The 11,641-nt window shown below is 33.0% G+C and overlaps 1 protein-coding gene across 1 annotated transcript in view; it reads left to right on the top strand.

The window, feature by feature from the left end:
* Positions 1 to 965: 965 nt before the first annotated feature.
* The window catches only part of LOC142345071 (uncharacterized), a 98,112-nt gene continuing 87,436 nt past the window's right edge, over positions 966 to 11,641 (top strand). Inside the window, exons 1-2 of the mRNA XM_075397154.1 lie at positions 966 to 1,203; positions 3,605 to 3,729. Coding sequence (XP_075253269.1) covers positions 3,605 to 3,729 — 125 coding nt within the window. The 5' untranslated portion in view covers positions 966 to 1,203. The remainder of the gene's footprint in view (positions 1,204 to 3,604; positions 3,730 to 11,641) is intronic.

Here is an 11,641-nt window from a genome sequence, read left to right as displayed (position 1 = left end):
TAGCACGTTAACGTAAAAAAATAGCACATGCTCCTGGGGGGATTGGGCGTAAAAAATATATATACCAACTAAGCTGGGGGTGGGGGGGGGGGGTGGCGGAAAAGATCCATTTTTATATATTAACCTGCTAGATAACAACACATAATGTAAAACTGTAAAACTAGGGCTCATGAAAAAACACAGGATGGGGGAGGGGCGAAATAGAATAGATAAAAAAAAAACATGCGGACCCTATAAATATGTCCGGACCGGCATGCTGCGTTTGTTCAGTATGATGGATTTCAAACGTAACAATTTTCCGAACTCAAAAACCTAGGTTGAGAGGGGGTCACTTTGTTACCCCATCATATAAAAAATTTGCTTTTTAAATTTTAAAAAGTCGAAATTTTCACTGATTTTGTCTCTTTTCAAATCTTTCCAGTTTCTCTTGCACACAGCTGATGTTTTTGTGAAACAGTAAATCTGATGTGAAGGAAGGTGAGAACAGGAAATTAAAAACCTAGGTTGTGGGGGTCACTTTTTGGCCCCATCATATATGTAAATGAGGCTGCAAAGAAGAGGGACAGAGTGGGATGTTTCTTACTGTAGTCTGGGCAGACTGACAAAAGGTCTATACTTCTATTTGTCTGGTTCAGTACTGTTTAAAATTGAAAGTCAATGGTACAGCACTGAAACTGACTGCGACCAAGGTCGCGGATCGTAAGTCAATACTGATACTTAATACACATATCGTACTCACACCATCTGACTCAAGTAATCATCATTGAACGAATCCAGATTTCTCCGTGCTTCTCATAGTGTCCTCAACCGTGTAATTTAAGGCAATATCACCACCTCGAATTAATAGGTCTGTTTACTATTCCAGGTCTAGAACAGGGTACAAATAGTCATGGCAGTCCAATATTAATATTGTGCATTAATGCTGTGGTGTTTCTGATTTTTGTCACGATTTTTTTAATTCCTCATGAATAAACGATACTTTTTGGGTCTCAGTCAGGCCATGTGAGGCCATATCCGCCGGATGGCAACTGCGCTGGAGGGTGTGAGTTTCCAAATCCAGGGACCACTTCTCTCGTATCTCTCACAGGTCTGAGCCCTGGACAAAGTTACGATGTTGCAATCCAGTCAGAAAGCAATGGCGTTTTCAGTGCCAAATTGGTTGTAACCCAAAATCTACCACCCGGACAAGTTGAGTGGGAACAGGTAAAGATTTAAAATTAGGAAAGATGTATTACGATACATAAGTTATTGTAAAAAATTTGGCCTCTAAAGTAGATCTTAAGTAAATAGTTACGCGACTTTAGACTATAGTTACTCTCCGAAGCGACTTTTAGACCAAATCAGTTAATTTTCCGGCAAAAAGGGCATAAATGGTTCAAATCTTAATCAATATGTTTTTAAATCTATCACAATTCACGAATTTGTGCTGCTATTAGTTATGTGATTCTCATTGGGAAAACCCTCGCATAATCCTCAACAATTGCCCATCAAACGCTCACTGTTGCAATTTGGCGAACTTGAAATCATTAAAACAAATTAACGGAGAATCACTTTGTCAGAAAATCAAACTTAATTTTGGCTTAAGTTAAAAACAAAACAGAATTTGACTGAAAATACGGAGATTTTGTACATTAATGGAGAGCCTAAGTTATTCTATTGGGTTTTATGTTCATTAGATATGCAAGCATACATCTTCAAAGTAAACAATATATTTATTTCAGACAATTTTTAAGATAAAAACCATGGCCAACGTTTTGCCGGTCGAATAATTTCTAATTTCTTTTACAAGTGAAATTATATATATATATATATATATATATATATATATATATATTTATATATATATATATATATATATATATATATATATATATATATATGAAATAGTTAGGTCAAAAATATGCGTTTTTGGTGATATAGTAAGTGTTCAGCATGTTATATCAAAAATATTAGGAAAATAGTCTAAAACAGTATTTTTTAAAATTCAAAACTATGTTTTTCCGGCCAAATTCGTTATTCATAAAGGATAAAAAATTCATTACTAATGTCTACCCGGGGTTCTGTGTTATTCGTTCCCCCATTAATACTCTCAGTCGAGCAAACTCTGCTTTGTAAAATTGAAACAGCGTTTCAAAAATTTTATTTCTAATTTATTGATCCCGGAAATAATGAAAAAAATCTGAATTGAATAAATGAAGTTCGGCAAGATTAGGAATAAAGCGAATTTATCTCGTTCGTTAAATGTTTCAACCAAAACTAGCAAAATCATTTGAGAATGTAACCCGGACGTTTTATGGCAGAGCAAATCAGCGCTGAATCAGTGTAGAGACATTCTGTTTTTTAAGATGGCCAGGGTTCTGTTCTTGTCTGTCCCAATTTACACTGGCTAGTCTTGGTTTTTGAGTAAAATTTACTGCAGGAAAAATAATATGTTTTACTCCAGGTTTGCTTTATTTTAAGAAGGTTTGCTTTATTTGCGATTCAAACTCCAGCGTGGGTACTTGTCACATTTAATTTGCGTGGCGAGTCGTAACCGCTAAACTAAATGAGCTTTGTAGTAATTGTCTACAAATTAGCGAATGTATAAATAGTGTGCGTATTTCTATAGTAATTACCAGTTATAAGCTACATAAGTATGACATTATTCTGGCCAGACCTAATTTTGTGTTATGAGTAGTTTTCAGACCATACAGGATAAGTTTAGCTGGGGCAAACTCGATGACATCAATATAATCAGAATGAATAAAACTGCACATAAAGAAATTTAAAAAATTCTGGAAATCCAATGCTTCAGAACTGAATTTCGTTTTTGCTATTGAAATGTACTGAATCAGCGGTGAAATGCTCTGAGACTCAAGTCCGGGAAGTCAACAGTATTCAAGAGTTGACTAGTTTTGGAAAGTGGTTCTTTTTGAGCTCAATCAAGCGTTTTTGAAGCGATAGCGCTAAAAAATCTCTGAGATTATTCATTGCAGCCAATGTAGCCAATGACCGAAAAGGCAAATTCTCATGAGTTTGGGTTTTATAGAAATGTAACCATTTTGAGCTTGTAATTAGCCTATAACGTTTTTGCCCAATTTTTATTAGTAATTGTTTGAGACCATATTCACTGAATTTTTTTTCTTGTGAACAGTGCCATGAGTAATTGGAAAACCGCTAATGTCATGGAAGGGGGTCAGTGACTTTTGTGCAAGGTGGTCAGTTTTGATTCAATTATTCAAACAAAATTGATGGAAGAAAACGTCTCTATATATAGTTATATCACAGATATTATTTTAAAAAATATTTCAAGAAAAGAGTTTTTGTTCTCTTCAATTTCAGCTAATATATTAGGGCAAGAAAAGTTTTGAGAGATTAAAATTTTCCTATAGGATTTTTGAAAAAAAGTTCTTTCTGAAGTTTAAGAATTTGAACAAATTTTCATATTTTCTGATGAGTGTCTCATAAGGTTTATTTTGAACACATAGCTTAACATGAGCTTTCAAAGCCTAAATTTATATCTTACTTGTTCTGGCAAGATTTGTCAAGTTTATTTTCACCGTGGCCATTCAAATTTTATAAACATTAGAGAGAAAGTTTTTTGTCCCTCGTTACTCAAATTTAGATGGTGGTCGGAAGCGAGACATCACTGCTAGAGTTGCAGATTTCAGCTGGAGTTGGATCCAGTATTGTGGTCGACTATATCGGAAAGATAACTGGCACCTCTCAACAGGAATTATTCCCCTTCCGGTTGGTTACTGTTATTGATGTTTACAATTTCCACTCTAGTTTAACATGAAAGGCTGCATTGTAAGATATTGAAAGTCTTCGATAAAATTTCATTATCCTACAAGAGTAAAACTCTGTTCTTGTATTAAATAATAAGCAATCAGATATAAGAGTCTCAAAGAACAAACCAGCGTTGTTTTGTCCTCCGCAGACATGCGTGGAATTTTGCATACTTATAAGTGGAATAAGCTTGAAATTTCAAGTTATGTTCTTAGATATGGCGCTGCTGGGGCAGCCAAAAAAACACTAAAACATGTTGATTAAGTTTTTACTGTTCCGAACCCACTTGTGGGGGGAGGAACTATATACTCAAATGGGTTTTTTTTGTTCAGACAATTGTGAGTGGTATCATTAATGAATGGTATCATTAAAAATGTCCAGCGTAGAATTCAAAATTAAAAAAAAGATTTTTCTTCAATTTCGTTTTTTTCGGGGAGTTTTCGAGGTTTGAAGTTTTGTTTGATAACAGAAACGGATATTTGGCATGTTTTTGATCACTTTTAGTGTAATTTTTCATTAAATTAGGATATTTTCTATAAAAAATTGTATTTCAAAATTAAATTTCAGGCCACAAAATGAATCAATTCTGTGTTCCTAATAGAATAAAGACAATATAAAGACCAGTTCTGGTCTCGTAGGGAAGTTCACGACAGCCTGTTTCCATCATTGAGAGGTCCAATACAATTTCTTGTGTTCCAGAAAGCAACATATCTACCAATAATATGTCGTCACTGACTTTTTGTACAATATGCGGTTTCATAAACGTTTTTTGAGTGGTTAATTTTTTAAATTCTTTATCTTTTCTTTCATCAAAATTGCGTAATAACAGATCCCAATGGTTTTTCAAATGTGGCCCAAGTAAATGTTTTTAATCTCACAGTACAAATATTTTAGCTGAATGAGTAGAATTAACAAATGAGTTAAAAACACGTCATATTCAGATAATAGCTAATGATTTTAATGGTATCAATTGTTTGTGTTTTCGCAAATCGTCTGTAATTGTTTGAGTTTTTATGCACCGTTAGTCCGTTGCTCTGGCTCAGTCTAACAAAACGCAAGTCTTTTTGGTTTCGTATTGACTTTTCAGTAACTTATCAAGGATTATTTCGTTGAAAGCTAATGATATTTAAAATATTAAAATTTCTTGTCTTGAAAAATGTTGATTAATTTTTGAATTTCGCCACATTATTGGTTCTCTTTGTCGACTTGTTACCTAGTCTCACTAGGAAAACTTTCCATCCGCTGTATACTTAGCAGAAAGTAAATTTGTGTAGTTAAGGTTTTATCTGACTGCATTTTGAAGTTGTTACTAGGTGCTTTCAAATTTAGATATTATATTTTTGCCGAGAAAATTTTCTTCTGTTTATTTTGTTGTTTGTTTTTTTTCTCAGAGTCTCAATAATGGCAGATATTTTTGGCGCTGCGATGTGATATGGCATTATGTATTTCGATTATTAGTTACGTTTTTGCAACTATTGTTTTAAACTCAAACATCTACTTTTGCTATCTCTTCATTTGGTTGACAATTAAGTCAAAAATGTAGATGAGTTTGGTTCAAAACATCATATGCGAACGCACATTTACGAGCCTCCTTGTTTCAATTTAAATCTCAAACCAAATTTTGCTATCAAATTTCGGCAACAGAAGTTTTATTTTAAAGGCGAAATCTTTCCCTCATAGTTAATAAGCTGATTACGGCTTCAATGTTAGTAGATTCTTAATCTCAAACGTAAAAATACACAGGGTCAACGGACTTGAACTGTTTGTACAGATTTTAAGACTTCATTCAAAGAAATATATACAAAGATTGCTTTGCAGGAGTCTGACATGATAAATAGGTTCTCTTGTAGCAATCTTGTAAAATGTCTTTAAATTGACTTAAACCTTCCTACAACTACTTTGACACTTCATCCAAGCAAGGAGGCTCGGTAATGTGCGTTCCCACACAAACTTGCGACCCCGCTCATCAAAATTTTTGGCATAAATGTCTATCAAATGAACAACCGATAGTATTTCAGTTTTTTTTCTCCAAAGCAGATGACCCAATGGAGTGAAGAAAGGTTGCATTAGATTGCGATGAGATCAGCTAATATTAGGAAGGCAAGTCAAGACGAACAACAAAACCAAACAAAAACAAAAAAACATTAATTTACCTCCGCTATAAGTCCAAAATTTATGTCCGCTTTTATCAAAAAAAATTATTAGCACGGTCAAAATAGCGTCAGATAGAACTGAAAAAAAGAAATTAACCTGTAATTCACTAGAAAAGATATGGGACCACTCCATAATAAAGCTTGGTAACAGTTAGATAAGAAACGAACAAAAAATTTTAAAAAAATGACTTATATTTTTTACAACAATTAATTTCAGTGTAATGAAGACCATTAGATAGCAATTGAAAACATTCAATATGTTCAAGATCTTATACTCTTTCATAAGAGTGGTAATTAAGAGAGGCATTAAAGTTTGTAATTATTCATTTTTTATTAGGTTACAAAAAGAACAACAAATCGAGACAACAAACAAAAATTCCATTGAAACTTGCGAGAAAACGCTTCCGAAAAAATAAGGCCAAAATTTTCAAAAAAAATGTTCAATTGAACCTTCAAAATGTGGAAGTGGTGTGTGACCTCTCATCAGAGAGAATATGTAACAAGCAGACAAAAAAAGAGAAAAAACGGGCAAAATTCAGTAACAATTTTGTAATTTTTGAAAACAATTATCTCAAAGATATGAAAGCCATTAGATCGCAATTGAAAACATTGAACATGTTTATGATCACATACAATTCTTTAGGAGGGCATTTAGGCTGTCATTATTGAATTTTGTACGCGGTTACAAAAAGAACAACAAATAGAGACAACAAACAAAAATTCAATTAAAAATTGCGCGAAAACGCTTCCGAAGCTGTAAACCTACATTTTGACCCTCAAAAAATGTTAAATTGAGCCTTTCTTGAACCCCAATATTGCAGTATGCAACCTCTTTTTATTGATAATAGTAACCATTAGACAACAACAGAATAAAGGGGCAAAAATAAGTAAAACTTTTGTACTTTTCGAAAAGAATTATTTTCAAAGTCATGAAAGCCAGTAGCTAAAAAATGAATCGATTCAATAGGTCCCTCTATTGGTCCAAAGCAAGAACTTGTGATCTGTAATTATTACGAACTTGTCTTACATCTACAAAAAGAACATCAAATACAGGCAAAATCAAAATTACGGTACACTGTTTTGCGAAAAACCCGTGTTGTAGCCAGTAAATTCAATACGAATTCTTTCAAAACTTTAGCTTTTTTACACTTGCAGCTTCTCATAAAAAACATAATATCATAGAGGACCAATAATTAACTAGGTAACATATACGAAAAGGTTTAAAATGAGAAATTAAAATGTTTTTTTTTATCTTTTGAAAACAATTGTTTTCAAAGTAATGAAGCCATTTGCTATCTACTCAAATGAGACTCAAATGCTCATTTTTCCCTCAAAAAAGAGCCAATGAAAAATGTAATTTTGCAGGAAATATCATACAACTAAAATTACAAATTTAAAGGAGATTTACAGAAAAATGTAAAAAGTTCAAATGAATTCTTCGAGAAAGGGGTGTCGAAGCCGTTAAAACCGTACTCTACGCCTTTAAAGACTTTTCTATGTTCAATTGCGCCTTTTTTGAACGCCAATAAGGTAGTATGTGAACTGTCATTAATGTGATAATGTGACAAAACGAGAAAAAAAACGTTAAAAGTGGGCCAACGCCGAAAAAACTTGTGAAAACTAGTTGTATCAAAGATAGAAAACCATAACTTAACGCTTAATACCGCTAAAATGCTTGAAAATAATTCCACTGGACGAAGATGAAGAGAAAAAATTTTTTCATTGCTGACACTAAGCAGCAGGTTGACCAAAGTAAATGAAAAATTTGGGAAAATTTCAATAAGCCACTGTTTTTTCAAAAAACAAACAATTTTAAGAGTCAAAACAACCATAACTTTTCCAGTAAAGAAACATAATACATTGATTTGGAACTGCTTAGTAATCCAATTGAACCTATCAACAGTGAGCTTTGCTTTGAATTGTTTTTGTTCTTTTTTTAACATAAAAAAGTGATTTTTTTAAAAAGGACCAACTGATGACAATCCGAATTGTTTTTCGATTGTAACAGTCCCAGTTTTGGCAAAACCTGCGTTGCTGTTGCTGTTTGTTCATTAGGAACACTCAATTGTTGCGAATTAGATAGATCTTGATGATTTGTTAGTTAAAAGGTCAAAAATTTTTGCTGCGTTTTTGATAATCATAGAGTAAAGCTAGAAAAAAACGGCAAAATTTTGATACCAGACTACTATCAATGGAAGGTGGAAGTAGAACTGGCTCTCTTTCGAATTAACAAGGTTTGATTTGGATTTTTTTGGGCGTGTACTTCCAGCAAATTTAATCAAACTGGACATCAGTAGCGTAATTCGGGCAATTTTTGTTGAAAAATGCAGAATTTTGAAAGTTTTAGCCAAAGTTCTAGCCAAACAAATTAAATCAAAAGTCAACAATTTTTTTTTACTCTAAAACTAAAATCAGTAGTATTGTTAACAAGTTTTACATATTTTACCAAAATTGACAAAATTTTAGGCAAAAATTCCGGAAAAGGTGAACCAAAATCGGTCTAATATTCACAAATCGGTCTAATATTCACAAAAATTTAAAACACGATAACTCGCGTTAGAAAACTAAATTCAAAAAATCTTTATAATTCCATATTCTACGCAGGACGGGCTTTTTCATGATACCACTCACAACTCTCTGCAATTAATATATCGATCGGTCAAAATTGTCTGAACAAAAAAACATTTGAGTATATAGTTCCTCCCCCCGCAATAGGGGTCGGAACAACAATAACTCTGTGATTTATCCCTTCCGTAATTTTTTGTCGCTGCTTTTGTATGAGGAAAAGAGTCAATTATTTATGACAATGGAAAAAAACGAATGTACAAATAGAACACAAATCGAGACACAAACATTAAGAAAAACAGGAAACACTTTTTGTTTGTCACCGCATTTTGACACATTTTTTCAACCAAAATTTTCTAATAGGGATAATCTGATTTTTAAAAAATGCCAACAAAATTGCAGATCTCATAACTTGAACTGTACAAATTTTCATACAAGGAAGAAAACAAACTTTTTTTACTATCTCTGGTTTCAAGGGAGAACAAAAAGTTAGGGTTCAAAAAATCGCAGTTTGTTATTAACACAGAACAATTATCCCAGAACAATTATTAACCTTCTTTTTACAAATAAGGCTCGTAACCAGTAAACATAAAAACTCATAACCAAAACAATTTTGAACATTCCTTTTGCAAATAAGGCTCATAACCAGTAAACATAATAACTGCACGCGCACTTAAGCAGCATCTGTAATTGTACCAAAAACAATTTTTTTACTGATTTTTAAACTAAAAAACAGTATGAACTTAAGTAATATAAATACTCATTTTGTGTAGCTGATGTCATTGCTCTGTTCTGAATGTTAAAAAAGTAGTGATTTTATAGGGAGCTGAGCTCGAGGTTGAGTGATTCTCTACTCGAGGATATTCGGATCATTTTAATCAAGTTTCTTCTGTTTAGCCCTGCTTGCCATTGTTAAAATATGAAACAATCCCAGTTGAGAATTTTTTGGCTTTGAAACATAAAAAAACGTTAGTATCTTCGATTTTCTAGCCGAAAACTAAAAAAATTCCTACTATTTTTTGGTCGGTGTCATCGTTTTTGGTTCGGTTTTAACATGAGAGTGATTCGGTATCGTTTTTCTAAACGTAAAACAGATTCCGTATCGTCGTTTTTTTTTAATTTTATAGATCTTCGGTATCGTCGTTTTTAAAAACCTCAGAAAGATTAGATATTCTTGAGAGAATCACCCTGAACTTTTAACGCAGATTAGTCCAGCAGACCGAACAAAAAAGCATGTTCGGTTTTCAAACGTAACCAAAAAACGTAATCCAAAAACCTCGCTTGTAAACTACAAGAAAGTTTGTCACAACTAAGTGAATGTGAGTTAGTCAACATGATTCTCCTCAAAGTCAACAGTTGTGTTACACTTTTGGATTCAAAAACAGCACAGAAATTTGTATTCGTTAAGTTACTTTTGTGAACGAGCTAAGGAAGAATTTTCAATAATTTTGATAATCTTCCAGAATTTTTCTCTAAGTAGTACGTTTGCCACAAAACACACGCTACAACACAATCTATCAAATTACTACAAAACACACTCTATCATAGCGCTTTACTGAATTATAAACAGAAAATCAAATTTTCCAATAAAAAAACAGCAATTTTTTATGTTTAGAATCGAACATACCGACGATGTCCTACGCTTAAATACCGATCACACAGAATCTGTCTTGTGTCCGAAAACGCCGACATTCAATCTTTCTTGCGTTTAAAGCCAAACATACCAAATATATCTTACAATTTTTTCCTGCTTTTAGTTCGCTCTTCTCAGCTAGGGCACTTTTCTTAATTTTTTTCTGCACATTTTTTTGTTTGTCGTTTTTCCAAATACTTTCGACTTATAGTAATTGTCTCAAAAAACATTCAACTGAATCTTATTTTACCTTCTCAACATCTTTGCCAGCAATTTGTAGTGTTGATGGAGACATGAAGTTCCTCAGGGCTTAATATTTTGAAAAAACTCTTGACAAAATAAAATCTCTTAATTTGAGACCAAAATTATGTCATCAATGAAAACTCATTCCTCTAAGAGCTTCCTCGTCAAATTTACCCTTTTTTCGTCAACATTCGCTGATGTCATCAGTAACATGATCATTTTTATGGGTCTCTCGCTTTTAGTGAAGAGTAGATGGATGTAACAATTGCAAATAAGTGTGTGTTATTTTTCTGTAAATCAATGGATTATACTGCCTTCATATCCAGAACAGAATTGGCCCCAGATTTATCCTTGTGGTAGCGCATGCTTTATGAAGTACCAAATTGTATTTTTGTATAAATTGAAATGGTATTTTTCTAATTAATGGAAAAGATCAACAGTCTCAAAACACGAAACAAATTGGGAAACACATAACATGACGACTGAAATTTTTCTATTCAATTTGTGGTTGAAGACATTAACTTGAGAAAAGGGTGAGTTGTACTAGTTTTATAGAAAAGTTAGTTCATGGACTTAATCTTAAACGTAAAGTTCTATATTTTTTCTTATAATTAGTTTCAACTTTTTTGCTGAGTTGAAGAAGACACCCCATACAGTTTATGGTTTTACCGCCTGGGTCCCGGATTTGACATGTTCCTTAACCCACGCTTCGCTATGTGCTCATTAACCATGTGATATGTCAACGGCAAAAGGTTTGCGTTCTAGCTCACACATGTGAAATCCGAAAGCATCAAAATTCTGTCTCACAGATAGTTTTTCCGATGCCAAACTAATTTCTGTCCACACCGTTAAAAGTTGAGAAAAAGTTCTTATGCTAACATCTCTTATTATGTTTTTGTTTGCCACTCTATTCTATAAACGTTGATCAAGCTGCATCAAACATCATAAAGATTGTTGAAAACACCAATCAACAGTTAACGAAGAATGATATTAGTTTCTGATCAGTCGTTTTTTGATGAAATTTGTAAAAGCGTAGTCGCAAAGAATTAAACACGATTTTTTGATTTTTGTGAATACGCGAAAGTCTCAGATATGTTGCTTTTCTTATAAATTGTTAATCCAATCGTTACGATAAGAACAAAACATTACTCTAATCTTAGTTGTATATTTTGTCCCTGTAACACGTGTAATATTTTTGAATAAAAAGTCACAGGGAAGGCCCAGTGATAAACTCCCTATCCACCACACAACAGCTCAATGGTAGTGAGGATATTCTCAG

The sequence above is a fragment of the Convolutriloba macropyga genome, chromosome 8 (assembly GCF_964194025.1).
Source record: "Convolutriloba macropyga chromosome 8, txConMacr16.3, whole genome shotgun sequence".
Classification (NCBI taxonomy): Eukaryota; Metazoa; Xenacoelomorpha; order Acoela; family Convolutidae; genus Convolutriloba; species Convolutriloba macropyga.
The sequence above is the reverse complement of the archived record's forward strand: the minus strand, read 5'-3'. Positions and strand labels throughout refer to the sequence as shown.